This window comes from Manis pentadactyla, chromosome 13 (assembly GCF_030020395.1).
Source record: "Manis pentadactyla isolate mManPen7 chromosome 13, mManPen7.hap1, whole genome shotgun sequence".
Classification (NCBI taxonomy): domain Eukaryota; kingdom Metazoa; phylum Chordata; class Mammalia; order Pholidota; family Manidae; genus Manis; species Manis pentadactyla.
In genome coordinates this window covers 101,107,988-101,125,072 of record NC_080031.1, presented here as the reverse complement: position 1 = coordinate 101,125,072, position 17,085 = coordinate 101,107,988, and the positions used below count along the sequence as shown (strand labels likewise).

At 32.9% G+C, this 17,085-nt stretch overlaps 1 protein-coding gene across 3 annotated transcripts in view; it reads right to left on the bottom strand.

Moving 5' to 3' along the window:
* ANKHD1 (ankyrin repeat and KH domain containing 1) overlaps window positions 1–17,085 on the bottom strand; it is a 120,797-nt gene that overhangs the window by 17,620 nt on the left and 86,092 nt on the right. For all 3 annotated transcript variants that reach the window (XM_036896389.2, XM_036896407.2, XM_036896397.2), the window contains 8 exons: window positions 10,215–10,973; window positions 4,399–4,544; window positions 4,119–4,230; window positions 3,484–3,629; window positions 2,844–2,986; window positions 2,186–2,399; window positions 766–941; window positions 395–557 (listed from right to left, as the gene is read on the bottom strand). In XM_036896389.2, the coding sequence (XP_036752284.2) occupies window positions 395–557; window positions 766–941; window positions 2,186–2,399; window positions 2,844–2,986; window positions 3,484–3,629; window positions 4,119–4,230; window positions 4,399–4,544; window positions 10,215–10,973 (1,859 nt within the window). The remainder of the gene's footprint in view (window positions 1–394; window positions 558–765; window positions 942–2,185; window positions 2,400–2,843; window positions 2,987–3,483; window positions 3,630–4,118; window positions 4,231–4,398; window positions 4,545–10,214; window positions 10,974–17,085) is intronic.

The window sequence follows — 17,085 nt, the reverse complement described above, 5'->3', positions numbered from 1 at the left end:
TTTAATGGGAAGCCTTTTTAAATATAGCAGACAAGTGAGTCTTAATATATTTAGGAAGTATAATAATTTTTTATGAAAGAGTCTCATCATTTTTGTTCCTCCTGAGGTAGAGAAGACATCCATCTGCACATAATATCTGTCCTTAAATTTCATGTTTTAGATAAAGCATTACAAAATGAGTCAAGACAATAAGTGATTTAACAACAAAGTTGCCTATGGTGAACTGCTATAAAGCTCTTAGATTTGGCCACAAAGACAGTGGAAAGATAGCAATGATTTGTATATGGAAATAAAGTCAATTTTCAAAGATTTATTTATCTTTCTCACATGTTTTCAACTTAGAATTCATTTAAAAGCATTAGATTTTATCTTTCTTTCCCTCACATCAAATTACCTTGCGGAATGCTGACATAAGAGGTGTGATTTTCCGGTTATCTGCTGCGTCCACATCAGCACCTGCTTGAACTAGCAATTGCACCACATCAAAATGACCACCATTGGATGCCAACCAAAGTGGTGTGTTTCCCTTCTTGTTACGAACATCAATATGGGCTCCTCTATAAAATCAAAGAATGTTAATATAGTCTGTCTCCTGTGAGAAGAGGTTGACTTTTCTATTTCCTCTATTTGTCTTTTATGACAGAATATGCAAAATATGTGTTCTTTAGAATGTCAACGAAGTAAAACAATTTTATTAACTGTAAAGGCTCTGAAAAATTAAAGGGGTCACAGGCAGTTCTACACACGAATATAAAATTCACCCACCTATTAATCAGGAGCTCACAAAATTTGTAGTGACCTTTATCAGCTGCTATTGTTAGAGCAGTATCCCTTGAGGAAGGCACAGGGGGGGCATTGACATCAGCTCCCTTATCAAGGAGAACTCTTCCAACCTCTGCATATCCTCCGGAAGCAGCTTCCATCAAGGGGGTAAGACCAGTCTATTTAAACCAAAAAATGCAAGTAAATTAATATAATTTCTTAAAAAGACTGAAACATTGATTTGTAAGTGGATTCTATTTCCGATTTTCTCTCACAGAAGAGCTAAGCAATATGCAGTCTTGAATTTTACCAAAGAGCAAGTGAAAATTGTTAGATTCAGTTAGACATGGTAGAATGAATTCACTGACAATACTATTTCATGCTAAAAAAAAAAGCCCCAACTTCTATGATGTTATAAATGTACACATGAGACAATAACTTCTCTGCACAGGAGACATTAAAAATGAATAAAATTAAGTATGGCAAAACGTTCAATTGTAAAACTTTTTTAACACCTACCTAAGAATACAGTTTGCTAAATGACTCAGGATAAATTCCTTCAATCCTACTCAAACTTGGGTAAAATAGATTAAAATATCACTTCATATATTTTATGACTATGTGTCTTTTGTTCATTAGTCTCCAACAATTTTGCCAAAAGACATTTCCTACTGGTATCATCCATTTCCAGTACAATAAGGATCTCTCTGGGATCTAATAGATAAGTGGTCCACACTGAATAGCTGTAACAACAAAAAGATAAACTGCATAGCACAAAAGGCTCATTTCTTGTTGTGTGATGAAAAATCTGAGGGAAAATCACACTTTCTCACTTCTTAGATTAAAAAAAAAAAGTAAATGTTGCACTGAAGTTTAGGAAATACAACTAATAAAACCCAAGGAGAAAATTGTAAGATTTTTATTCAAACCTTTCCAATTTGAAATGACTACGACATTGTCCATTATCTGATTATAAAGAACTCTACATAAGCTACATGTTTCTCAGGTTAAAAGTACTTAACAGTCCTAAGCAAAGAAATTCAAAATACTGACACACTAATGCAGTAATTTTTTTTGATTGAGGCTTCCTTAAAAGAGCTCTTAAAAAAATCTACATTAAAGGACTCCACACCTTACTACCATATATCTTACTATATTCAAAAATTGCAAACTAGAGGATTAACAGAGAGCCACTTGAGACTGAGGTTGGAATAAGTACTGATTCTATTCAGTGTCCTTAATAAAAGTCATGAATGGGAAGAATGTGTCACTGACAACTGTATGACACAACTCCCCAATCCTGCACTGGGGCATCAGTTTTAATTTATGACAATTTAAAACAGCACATTCAGTTTGAGTTAAAATGCCACGCTCTTTCTACTAGAAATATATCTTAGCAGTTGACAAGTTATACAATGCTTACCTTTGCCCTATGTTCAACATTGGCTTTTCGGTCCAGAAGCAAACTTACTACTTCTGCTCGGCCTTGGAAACAGGCTAAGGTGAGAGCTGTGTTCCGATTGGTCTCTATTTGGGCATTAATGTCTGAACCCATGTCAAGCAGCAGTTTCACTGCAGGAACATGTCCATTCATTGCAGCCAACATCAGGGGAGAAATACCTAGTTTACTCCCAGTCCTAAGGGGGGAAATGTGGTTAGAAAATTAAAATAATACGTTGCCTATTGTTTTTTAAAAAGCAGAGAGAACATAAAAGATGATAATGTTTCAGTAAAAAGAAAGGTTTCTAACACCAATGAATAGATTTTACTTGTTTAGACTAATAATTAGGAATAGGAAAATCTCACAATTTAAAACATAATGCCTATTTAGAGGTTATAAATTTCCAACTATACACAACAAAGTACTTTCTGAAATGACACCTCTTTAAAAATAGCCATGTTAGCTAAAATAAGCTTTGATTACTTATAAGCACATTATAAGAATAACAGTTGGCCTTGCAACTAACTTCAGTACTCTTAATTAAAAATGGTATTGTCCAAATATTTAGGGGAAGACACTTATTTTCAAAGCAATAATTCACTAATCATGTGTAATAAAAAAATGAACAGGTGATAAATACCTTGAATTAATCTCTGCCCCAGCATTAAGCAGAATCTTAATGATATTAACATATCCTCCAGATGCAGCTAGACTCAGGGGTGTATAATCAGAAACATTCCTATGTTCTTTATTTGCACCTCGTGCTAGCAGCAAGTCTACCACCTACAAAGTAAAATATGAACAGAGAAATCCAGTTTACCCCAAGGGTTCAACTTTTAATGAAGAAAGCACAAAGCAATGGGACCTATAACTTCCTTGCCTAAATATCTGATGTTTTAATTAGGCTCTAAATATTCAAATATCAACAGGAGAGAAATGGATTCAATTTCATAACAATGAATTCAGAGCTTTGAAATCCCAATTACACTGAAACAACAAGATGCTACTCTTTCTATTTGTCGATTACAGAATGATCATTTTGCATTTAGTATTTAAGATTTTGGTTTATTTAGCCCTAAAAATGTAAAGATAAAGAGAATTTTTAGTTTGCCTAAAGGGCAAGAAAGAGATAGATTCCTTACAAGAGCATTTATTATCCTCATTAAACTTAGTATATGGAACATGCCAAAACACATGCAAGCTTTATTTATATAGATAAATTATTAAAGTATACATATTTAAAATACATGCAAAGTGTTTACAAACTAACATTCACACACCTCCTGACGTCCACCAGAACATGCCAGTGAAAGTGGAGTGTCCTTTGTTCGTTCAGATTGTGCTTCTATATCTCCACCTTTATCCAAAAGGATTTCAACAACGCCCACGTGCCCTGCTGTTGCTGCCAGGATCAGTGGAGTGAAACCTAAATCATAAAGTAAAAATCTCAAACACATCTGTGTTTTTTATTTATTAAGCCAGTTTTCAATTCTCTATTGTTTTAGTATAAAAAGGTCTTCGAGGTAGATACTGATAGCCATTTAAAATAAAACTACTCTAAATCCTAGTTTATTTGTGAGAAGAACCCATATAAATACCTGATAAAAAGGAAATGCTAAATCAAACAAAGCTTAAAATTTATACCTCTAATGAACTGTGATACTTTTGCATGCCATACTTTCAGATTAAGGAGAAAGACAATCACAACTGGCTGTATTTCCCTGATGATCTACAGTCTAATTAAAAAATTTCTGAAGAGCAGTTTGGCTCTGAAGATTAACAAATAATGGATACTGCTCACTAAAATATGCTTATCCACCTTTTCACTGAGATAGTCTAGGAACTACTTATCAGTAGTGAAAACTTTTCTGATGTAAACACATTCAGACTTTATTTCTTACTGACGTTTTCTTACCTTTTTTGTCTCTGTGCTCAATTTTAGCATCTCGTGCAATGAGTACAGATACAAGTTCTTCATGACCACCGGCACAAGCTAGTGTTAATGCTGTGTCATGGTTGCTCTCAGTCTAGGAGGAAAAAAAAATACTCTGGATTTTTTTTTTTTTTTACAACAGGGTTATCAATTGAAGAGCAAATAATATTTTTTTCACTGTGAATGTACAAAAACAATTTTCTTTTCCAAACAAAGAAAATCAAAATGTGCAAGGTAAGTTTAGACAAAGCAATCTACTCACATGTGCATCAATGTCAACTGAAGGATACACAGGGGGCACAGATTGGGAAGCCACATTGCTTGGAGGCTGCGAACAGGGTTCAGATGTAAGACATTCTGTGGTCTGAGAGGAACTGTTTGAACCAGTGGGCACTCTGCTACTCACAGCTGAAAAACAATATTCATATTGCTAAATTCTACTAAAAAGAATAAAGTCATTTGTGTACAGAAAAACACAGAAAATAGGAACTTCTATAGCAGTAATGTAATGTAGTAATTAAAGCACAAGCTTTGGAGTCAGATGGACATACATTTGAATTCCAGTTCCAGCAGTGACTTTCTGACCTTGGCAAGTAATTTAACCTCTCAGAGCCTCAGTTTTCCTTGCATGTAAACTGAGATGATAATAATAGTACCTGCCTTGTAAGGCTATTGGAAAGGTCACTCGAGATAATGTAGGTAAAATACTTATAAGGGTGCCTGATATTTAGTGCATATACAACAAATGATAGCCTTTTACACTGTCAGTAGGGAAAAAATAGTTTTCAATTAAAAAAGGCATTTTATGTCTTAGTTTGTAAGAGACAATTAGAGAAAAATGTCCTGAGGACAATGCAAAAAAAGAAAAGAGGGTGAAGAATGAGTTAGAATATTTTTTCACATAGGCAGACAGTATGTTTTTTTAAATTCATTATTCACTTTGAAAATTTGCTTCAATGTCTGAAAATCAAACCATTTTAAAAATGAAAAATGGAAGTTTTATTTGGGATCTCAAAATCTGAGATTAACTGAGTTTGAGAACTGAGTTTATTAAAATTGTATCTTATGTCTTTGACCATTTCTTATGTTTTATTAGAGTTTTTTTTCCCCCATAGGCAGATAGGACCTATCTCAGAGGGATGTTGTGAGTTGTCCCTGAGATAATGTATAAAAAGCATTTAATACAATGGTTTGGCACATGGTAAGTGCTCAATAAATGGAATTATCAGATAATTTATGATTTCCAGTGTTGTTATTCACTGTATTGAAAAATAAAAACATTACCACTCATTCAAGGAAAATTCAGAAAGAACATATAATTATCAATATTATAGGAAAATATAAAGCTTCAGTTGATAGTAGTAACTTATTATCACCCAGACTAAAAGTCAGTAAAAAACATATAGGTCTTAAAGGAAAATGTAAGCATTTTGAACACTGCAAATATAAGGAGGATTGTGGAGAATGTTTTCTCTCTAGAAAGTGGGTATGACTGGATCCCAATTAAGGATACTGCTTATAGCAAGTGTGAGTGACTGTTAGCATGGTACTTTAAATAACAAATTTTACGATGTTCAGATATATTTCTACATGAACTGTCCTCTCTTCCCCATCAATGTATATAAAAATAATCTTGGCAATATGAATTTCTATAGCTTCTGTCACCATATAAACATGCATAATCCAACTATATGATTACAAATAGGAATGACTATTATAATTTGTTTCATTTGTAAGAACATGCACATGTAAATAAAGTTAAAAAAATTTTTTCATCCAATGAACTAAAAGCACAAAGTATTTTGCTACACTCCTTCAAATTAGCTGATATGTTTAGAAAACAGCTCCAAAAAATAAGACAATAAGACACTAAAGACACTATATATCACCTTTGTAGTAAGATTTTAACAGTGGTCTCATAATTATTAACATATGCCTTACTAAAGAACTACTTTTCTACCATTAATTTTTATTCATGTTATCTTTTTGTTATTATGAAACAGATATTTAAAATTTTTTAAATAGTTGATTAGAGTTCTATGCCAGAAGGTGATCCTATGAGACTTCTTTACAGAGTTGGCTTTTAAAAAATACTTTTGTGCATTTAACAGCTCGATTACCAAAAATGTGTTGTTACATCCATTATTGTACATTTTTGTACAAAATTATCCTAAAACATTTTTTCCTCCTTGCAGTAATGACAATCAGAAACATTCCATAGATGTGTGACTTTAACAGGATTAATTACATACAAAATGTTATGAAGATAAAACTAGAAAGTAGCAAAGATTTAAAACACACAGATGGAATAATTTTTTAATTTATTAAGATAAAATTATACCAGGACTGTATTTTCATCAATCCTAAAACATTTCCTACCTCTGAATGAAATGTCCCTGAAAATGATTGATAGATCATTCATTTGATTACTACCACAAAAGTCAGCATATAATTCAAATTAAATGAACACACTATCCTAAAATGGGAGAAGAACTAAGTTCAACATTCTACTTAATACTTTATGAAATTTAAGCTAGTTTTGTAGGCAATATGAAAGATAATAATAAACCTTACTATATAAAAATCTCAGATACATGGTGTACATAAACTATGCTGTTCAGGCTTTAAGAAATTACATCATATAATGTTTTATATAATAGTAACTTTATTAAATAGTTCCACATAATGAAATATTAACATCTATTAGAAAAATTATTTAATTTTCTAAATAATAAAAAATGAAAGTAAAAAATATAGTAAAGGAAGATATTTTATTATAAATTCCCTAAAAAATAAGAGGATTTCCTAATTACTTTTTTTACTCTTAAGCCTACGATGAAAGCAAGGTATTTTGAATTGGAATTTGTCTTAAGAGGGCCTATTAAGGTGCCAACAATAGTAACAATGCATTAAACTCACAGAACTATATTAAATCTCACATGCAAGTAAAATCTTAATATAAAAATGAGGGAAATTATTACTTAATAGAATTTAGAAGTCTAAAGAAATAACAGTATCTTTAAGATCAATTCCAAACTTCAAGTTGAATCAGATGCATACATGTTACATCTAAGGTTCTTAAACCTGGATGAAAATTGAGTTAGAATCTTGGCACTTACTAGTGACTTAATTTCCATAAAGCCTCAGTTTTTCAACAGAAAAACAGAGGTGGGAAAAGGACATATTTTAAAGGATTATTACAAATAGCCCATGAGATAATGTGTATAAAGCACTTAGCATGGAGTCTGGTGCATGTTAAGTGCTGAATAAATTGATATTAGTTGATTTTTAACCAATCTTCCTTATATATTAATAATGAAATTTTTACTAGATGTTTCTAGAACTGCTCAATGGTCAGAGTTTTTTTCAACTTCTTCAAACTGTTTTACTTTTCCAGACTTTAGTTCTAGACATTTGAATTGAGATTAACTTGCTATTATGATAACTTCTAAAAGTCCAACCCTTACTTTCAAAAGAAAAGAACCTGAAGAACCTTGCTCCCAATCAAGAGTTTAAATACATTCTGTCTGAGATTATATCAAGTATGACACATATATGAATATATACTAAAATACTAAGTCAGCTAATCAGTCACATTATTAATCTAACCAACTCGTTACCATGACAAATATTTTGACAGAACAGCAATAAAGAAAAAATACTCTTTTATTTAAAGAGTGAAATGTATTACTAGTATATATAGATATTCTCTAAAGCAAAATTATGAGATGTACAGTATTCTCTTTTACTAAATATTTGGGATGAGAAACATTTAATTTAGGTAAAATTAATTATATCTTTGGCCTGACCTATCATCCTACTGACATATTAATATATCATACAACTGTACAATTCATCCTTGTCTAATTTCTTTCATCTTCAATTAAGAAAATTAAAAAGCTTGGACTTAACAAAATCATATTTAACTTTAAGTGAGACAGGTCATTATCTTGAACAAAGAAAGTCTAATTATTGCTATGTATTTTATTTTATTTTAAATTTTTTATTAAGGTATGATTGATATACACTCTTATGGAGGTTTCACATGAAAAAACAATATGCTTACTACATTTACCCATATTATCAAGTCCCCACCCATACCCCAATGCAGTCACTGTCCATCAGTGCATAATTATTGCTATGTATTTTAAAACAGGTAGGTAACCTTCATAAAAATGGAAAATTTTTATATGAAGATAATTTTTGTACTTACTGGCTGATTTATAAGTTGAAACTTATTAATAGAAGAATACTGTACAAAATGGTAGGGCAACTGTCACTAAACATTAATATTTAACAGAATCAAATTTTCTTAGTTTATATTAACATTGTATATAATTTAAAGGTTTTCTAAACCAATTTTTAAAAATTTCATGTGAAATTTATAAAAGACCACTTCAATTTAACAAATACTTCAGTAAATAGAATTTGCCCTCCCCTACAAGAACTATCCAACCTATAGGTTCCCTTTAGAGCTATTTTTACACTCTTTAAAAAAATAAATTTAAAAAAAGGTCCTAAGTTACAACAAAACTAGACTGATCAGTAATGTCGGTTTCATAACTGCAAACTGAGTACTTAATTTCCAGGAGTATTATAATCTATTTATAGAACCCTCTTAAAAATACTACTCTCAGGTTACCATTATTTCATTATTACTATTCATAATCATACTTCACACTCCAGTATTTGCTATTACCCAGATTATAAAATTGAACTATAAATGAAGTGTAAGTGTTTATTCATAGTTTATAAAAACTCTCAATACTAATGACATAAAGTTAGTTTGAGTTAAATGGCTATGAGCTGAAGAGATAAAAATCTAAAGTAAACGAATTCCTTAAAAATATTTCCCAGCATTTTAATTTCTTTACAGAAACTAAGATACTCCTCCTCTGCACAGTGATACCTACCACATATCAGAGGAGACTCACAGGCAGTATTACAATTCTATTACCATTGGAAGTCATACACATGCCCAATAAAATTCCTGATTTAAGTCATCTTATTCCACATTGTTAAAGATCAGTAAAGATTAGGAAGACTAAAAGCTCACAAAAGAAGAAAGGAAATTGGGATAGCATAATTGGGATGGGAGGAGGGAAGAGAATATGACAAGAGGAAACAGACAACAATCAGGAAAAAAATGTTGCAATCAAGAGACAGAGGACTGGCCTGCCTTTGAATATCACTCCAGCTACATCTTAGTTCTTGGTCTTCATCCACTGTCAACAGCCATTCTGGCTGCATTTCTGAACTGGGCTCTCATGGAGGTGATACATTCACCAGCCATCTTTAGGAAGGTAAATGATTAATTGCACTGTTTTCCCACTGCTGCAAGGACAATGAAAGGGAAAGTAAACTTGTGCACCTCATTTCATATCTAGTTGTAATTTTTCCACACAACAATAAACAGAAACATGTACTTTAAGGTTATCAGGCCTTTTCTTTTTCCTTTTTGTGCACATATGTGTGGTGTATCTGTGTGCTTTCATCAAGATAGTTAATATAAAAACCCCAATCTCCCAATCATCATCAAGTTGACAATAATTTTAATGTACTTGAAATCTAACCACAAATACTGTAACATGGAATGCTTGTTTTCTCTGAAAGTCTCTTTTATTGGATATATTTATATTGATCTAATAGAATTATAAAGAAAAAGCAATGTGATTTAGAATTATGATTTCCAAACATGAAAATCACTAGCAGGAAAATTTAATTTTAATCTTATGTGAATATATCTAAGGCCTACAAAGAAATTCTACCTTGAGATGTCCTACCCAAGACAACACAGGGTGATTTTGATACCAAAGGTCTAAAATAAAGGATCATAGCATCTTTCTTTGCCTTTGCAAATAAAAAAATAAATAAAAAAAAAAAAAAAAGAGAAAACACACTTTTGTGTGTTAGTGTTGTTTAGTTAAATTCACGTCTAAAACACCTCAAGAAATAAGTAATTTTACAAAGATAGTTCTGAAATGGAGAAGTACAAAGTCAGTGTTTCTGGAGGGTCGTGTAAAGAAGTTGAGCACACAGATTAAAGAGAAATTATTACAGATACATTTCTTAACCCACCTGCTATCAGGTCATCAAGAGTGTCGGTAAGCGTCTGGGCTGGAGTTGCAACCATCAGTCCATCTGGTTCTTGAACTAAGAGCCCCTGATCGTGTCCAGTAATAGTAATCTGAGGCTGTCCTATTATCTGATGGTTACCTGATACTTTCTGAAGTTCAAGAGAATCTGTCCCATTAGAACCTAAGTCACTGTTAAAGTTACACTGTGGAGATGATAAAGGCTGGACTGGGACAAAATCAGTGTGTTCTGCCGATGGTGGAGACTGTTGCTCATCATCAACATCATTATCTTTAAATAAGATTGTGTCAACCTGAGGTAACTCTGAAAAGTGATCCTCTGGGAGACTACCATCTCCTTCCCCTTCTGGGAAGACTCCTCTATGAGAGAACTGCTGGTGGAGAGATACTGAGTCTTTCTGACCTTTGGTTTCCAAGTATTCTTTGGTAAACTGCTGCTGCGTTTTCATCTGTAACTGCCTTTCCACTTTCTGCAGTTCTTTCAGTATTTTCTTCTTCTTCTGGACTTGCTCTTCTCTGTTCTTTTTAAGTTCTTCTATCTTATCTTTGTTCAGAGGTTCACCTTGAATTAACTCCAATGACTTAAGCTGTGCTTTTTCAATAGCACTAATTCTTTGTCCCAGCTCATTCAGCTTGCCTTCGGTCTCCTCTACTATGCACTCCAAAGGCTGGTATGGGTGAAAAGGTGGCAATGCATCCTGATCTGCTACCTGCAGGGAATTGGACTTCTGCTTGGATGTACCTAAGCACATGAAAAATGTTTGAAAAAGTGCCATGCTAAAAAACAAAAACAAAAAACAACAACAAAAACCCCACCTCAGTTCCCCCACCACCCCACACATGGACTTCCCTCCCAGAACCCTTATAACTAAGGCTATAGAATGGTCAAAGATTCACATTAGTGGTAGGTAGATTAAAGACTATACTCATCTATTCTAGCACAAACTGGGATGTTGCCAATTCAAAATGTGTTAATTTCTTAATAAAAACACCCTAATCTTTAGGAAAGGAGGATTTTGGAAATTAGGATATGGGCAGAGAAAGGAAATCAAATAGGAAAAAAATCTTAAAATTCTGCTTATTAGATTAGTCTTTTAAAAGAACATCAAATATAAAGCAGTATCAAAATACTGGAAGATACCAGCAATGTTAGCTTAACTGCCCAACTATTCTTTTCACAACATTAACAGTGCAAGTACAAGAAAATAAAACTCGTGGATAAAACTAGTTAAAAGTGTTTTTCAAGTTGCCAAAGTATTTCTCATATTAAAATATAATGTGAAATCACAGTTTTCCAATACATATCCTTCTAAAATTTTCCATTAAGTCTTTAACACTTCTTTACATGAACACTATATTAAACTTATATCACAAAGGACAATTATTCTGAGTTTTAAATAAACTCTTCATGTAAAAGTCTATGAGAGAAACAATGAATGTTACCCAGGAGAAATATCAGACTTCCCATATAGGATTTTTCATATTGACAATGTATGCTAAAAATGAAGTAAATGCATGTTATTTTAAGATTCTTAGTTGCGCTTAAGTTAATCCCCTCATGACAAAATAATTATCAATATTAATAATCCAATCCTAACATCTGGACATAAAAATGGAGGAACTATACAATAACTATTCTGAGGCAAATTTGAGGCTTCATCTTATTTAGGCAGAAGTGGGACTACTCAGCAATAAAAGGAACAAAATACTACTCAAACATCCTACAACATGGATGAGCCTTGAATGCATTATGCAAGTGAAAGAAGCCAGACACAAAAGGACAATTGTGCAATTCTATTTGTATCAAATCTATAGCTAAAAGGCAAATCTACAGACAGAAAGTAGTTGTTGCCTGGGGGTATATGACTGCTAGCTAAAACTCATTACACTGTACACTTACATGAGGGAACTTTAAGGTATGTAATTAAACAATAATAAAGAGCTTATAAAAATGAATTGGGTAAAAAAATAGTCCACTCTTTTGGACTGCAGTCAACATATATGACTAAATTATGTAACTTAAGAATTTTAACAGTAAGATCATCCAAAGTATTCAAAATGATTCTCAAGTCCAAAGTAACAAGTCACCCATTTGATGTTAAAATGCTCTCAATTGCAAGAGGGTAACAAAACCACTGGGAAACAGAGATTCAATTGCTTTTTTTGCTAGAACAGGAGATCTCAAAATTACAAGCAACCCAAACAACTGTTAACATGTTATTACTGAAAAAGTCTAATAGTTTTTCCCCTAGATATTGTCTTTAACAAAGTCAGAAAATCAGTTCCAAAATCACTGCAATCACTTTAAGAGACTCAAAATAAAAAGCAAACTTCAGCAAAATTCATTGCCTAGATTCAATTTTATATTTCTATCTGAACAAAATGATGGGGAAACACTTTATCCTTTCAGTGCAAAAGCTGTTAGATTTGTCAAATAATTTTATAACTATTTCCATAGATCATATAGGAATCCATGGTTTGATACTTGTTCAAAGTACCTAATGACAATCAACAGGTAAGACAAGGAAGGTTAATTGCCACAAATAACAATGTACAAATCTGCCAGTGCAGCAAAGAAATTTTCAGTTAAGCAACAAATTCAGTTACAATCAGCAGAGTAAATTTAGAAACTCTGCAAATGTTCTGAATGTTCCCTTAAACATTCATTAATTTCAAAACACCCCTGTATAGTTGCTATGTAATGTTATGTTTAAGATAAGAGAAAACTAGGTAAGAGTTCAACACAAAGCAGACTGATAATTATATGACCACACTGGACATTCACAGATTTAAAAACTAGTAACTATTAAGATGATCTAAAATAAGACTAGAATTTTGGGGACAGCAGCAGATAGGACTAGCCCTGTCTTGTCAACAAATAAAATGCAAGAAGCTTAGATACAAGATTACTAAGAGCAACTTGAACATGTGCAGCAGGAAAAACAGAGGATGGTTAAAGTAATGCACAAAAAGCAGTTCTTCCCAAAATAGCCAATGACTGACTATCTGTAACCATGGAGTTAGTGGGATTACCTAGATACACACCAAAGCACTAACACAAGCTAGACTATCAAGAATAAACCTGACTGAAAAACAATGTTACCTAATTTCTCCTAGAAGAGGAAGCAACACCTTCAATTTTGGGTAAAAGTAAATAATGTGACAAGTGTCCTTTTAGCAACAGAATTTTCAGTAGGTAAGAAAGTAGTGCAAGATGCCAGAAAATGAAAGAGTTCCATCTCCTTAAAACATCTCCCACAAATAAACCTATTCATTGGCAGTGCTGAGTGTCATCGTAAGCGCTATTTAGGAACATAGGTAAAGTCACCATCTCATCTCTTTGGTCTGGTGTCTATCCTACATCCTTACCTTTCACTTTTCCTCCATGAATAAAACAAAGTTTGCAATAGGAAGCCATGATATCAAAACAGTTTAGGATATGGTCTTTATTCTTTTATGGGCAGTGAGGTAATGAGTTGAACATACACTTGCCAAGTATTTACTTTACTATTGAAATGAGTTTAATTCTATCAACCAGTTTTGTGTATAATCAGTTCACTGTACAATAGAAAACAATGGCCAAAGGAAAAAAATACATGACTAAATATGGATCTGGATTTGATTTCATATATCCTTACTTGGTTTTGTCTAATCAAATTTAAACATTGTTCTGCAATTCCCTTGCTTTCTTACATCACCACACAGCACAGCAGCATACTAGAATGATGTTTAAACAGCATTCCCAACTGGGTCTTAAAAAAAAAACGATGAGGTAGAACTGAAAGTAACATAGTACATCAAATACAGTAGGGTATATATTATCTAATGGAATGTGTATTTGGAAAAATAGGTATATACTGTGTCCTGGGTTTCAATATAAAGTATTTCTTATTGTCACAGTCAAAAATGAAAGCCATTGGCTGACAGTTGACTCATTTTCCTTTTTGTCTATAAATATCTGTCTCAAAATTTCCCAAAATAACAGGGCATGCTAAACGTCTTTAACACAGTAAGGGTAACCAAAGGTGTTCAAAGATACAGCATGTGTGCTACATTCAACCTTCAACCTCTTACTGTAAGGAGTTATATGTAATTTTGGGCATATGCAAACCCACGTAAGCATGATTACATAATAGAAATTCACTAGAGAATATCAGTAGTAAAATTCCAGGGGCATGTTCAATTTTATTTATTATACATATAATTTATACAGTTTTAGGATTTGATTAAAAAAAAAGAAATTTTCATATTGCCTATTCCAAGAAACAACTCTGAAATAAGACAGCACGTTAATTTAATTCTTATTTTGCATTTCTGTTTTCAGTCTTTCCCCCACCGTTCTAGAATACTACCCTTGATTAATTTTTTAAATGTTCTTTTAATCATAATGTCTGTCTTCTTAAACATTAATTTTTATGAATTTTCTTAATTTAAAAAAATTTCTTTTGCCTTCAGAATAATCTATATTCTTAGGCCTGGCATTCACTAATTTATTCAACAAATATTTGAACAGCTGGTGCAAGCAAAACAGAGTGGACCTTACAAAGATGAGCAACATAAACCCTGCCCTTGAGAAGCTTACAGTCTAAAAGGGGAGATAAAGATGCATAAATCCAAATATAAGGATAAAGCCAAGGGTTGGCAAGCATGGAAATGAGGTGAGGTGTATAATAAAGGAACCCTTACGCGTTGCTGGTAGGAGGGTAAACTGCTGTAGCCATTCTAGAGAGTGGAGTTGTAGCACTTTGTCAGATAAACGTTATGTATTCCTTTGACAGGCAATTCTGCTCCTGAGTTTATCCCCAAGAAATTCTCATGCAGATCTATCTATAGGGGACTATACGAGTAATTTCATCCCAGCATTGTCTGTGGTGGGAGGAATGAGAGGCAACCTGAGAGGTACCCATCACTAGGAGAAATGATGAGTAAAATTGGAGGATACACAGGGTGAAGCACTGCACTGCAGGTAGAAAACAACCTAGAGGTGGACACATGGATAGATCTTAAAGACAGTGTTGAGTGAAAAAAGTAAAAAGCAAAAAAAAGATCTACAGCACAGTACTATTTATGTAAATTAAAAATACAAAGTGTTAACATTTTATAAGAACTTGTAAGAACAGAAGAATATGCACATTAGCATTAGAATGGTTGCCTACAGGGGAGGTAGTGGAATGGGAAGAGGGACAAACAGGGAATAAATAAAAGTGAGGAGCTATGATGACAAGGCACCAGGGATGGACTGACTCACTCAGCCTTCTACTCTTGAAGTCCAAAGGGGAGAGGAAGGGGCAGAAGTGACTGAAGTCAGAAGGAAGATCCAATAAAGTGATGTAGGAATTCAGAGAGAGGAAATTATTCCTCAAGATGGCTTGAGGTACACACAAAAGATGTGTTTGTTTATCCTGACATCATTTTAGTGATTTGCAATGGATGAGTTCTAAGTTGTACAACCTGCAAAGGATGATCATGCTGCTGAATCTTCTCTTTTAGAATCTCTAAAGAACCAGTTACAACAAATATGTTAGATGCAACAAATGACTTTAATCAACAAATTTAGTCACAAAATTGATTTTGGAAAGGCAAAGGGTTGATACTACTTATGCACCCTTTCCCATCTGAATGTTCATAACTATAGTTAATAAAGCCAAATAATGCTTTAAAACAGAGGAAATCACTCTCACCTAGTTTCACATTTTGTTTATAGAACTGATTCTGAGGCCTCTGTTGGATGTCTCCTAGAACCTCAAATCCTTGAAAGCCAACAATGGATAAGTGAGATTAGTTACCTAAATAAGGAGAATATGGCTCAAAATGGATGGAGCCTGGACAAATGGTGCACATGGCTCATGAAAGAACAGAGTATCTGAGTAGGATATGCATAAAAACCTGGGTAAGATGTAAGGGTGTGAATATATATTTTAAGAAGGTGCAGATATGAATAATAAAAAAACTTAATACAGGAATAAAATCTTAAAAGAATTTGAAAGATGACTGCTAGAAGACAGAGTCTTAGAGAATACCCTCTCCCATCCCTAATCACATATGCAACACAGAAATAATCTAAGGTCTTACAAGAAACAAACACAAAAGGGTCAAACAGCAATTTCATCACCCAAAGGAACTTCTCCAGAGACATAAATGACAAGATTTGAGAAAAAGCCACTTTAAGGAGAAAAAAGTAGTAATATATTTAATATAATATGAGAGGCTTTTCTGTCCGGTGTGTACTTTTACATCAACAGATTTCTCCTAATTCATAGTGACATAATATTCTATGATGCATATGATTTATACTACTAACATGACATCTTAACACAATGCATTATCATAGTTTGATCCTGTATAAATAAATATGAGCTTGGCAATGCCATTTAGCAACAAAAACAGGCATTTATGTTTAAGTATTTTACTAATAGCTGTCAGTTGCTTGGGATGCTCAAATTCCTTAATGCATGTTTAGCTGGCTTTTTATTTAAGATTAAAAATAGCAGTCTTCATTTTCTGAAAAGTTTGAATGGCTAGGTGTCCAAAGGAAAACTGCTAGAATTAGCTTAAGATAGAGTACAGATATTTCATCCCTAAAATTAACATTAGAAATGAATTCATTCTTGGTGAACATGCTCAATACTCTAAATTATTAAAATGGACATAGTTTGAAAGAAGCTTCTGTTTGCTGCTACAACAGTCACCCCTAACCAACTTTTCCTCATCATAGTGTTAAAGATACTAATATTTACTTACACACCTCATTGTGATTTCAAAAATTAAGGACTTGATTATCATAAACAGAATTAAATATGCTCATAAATTTGTTTTTATAGTTTTGATACCTTACATATTACCTATTTTCTCTA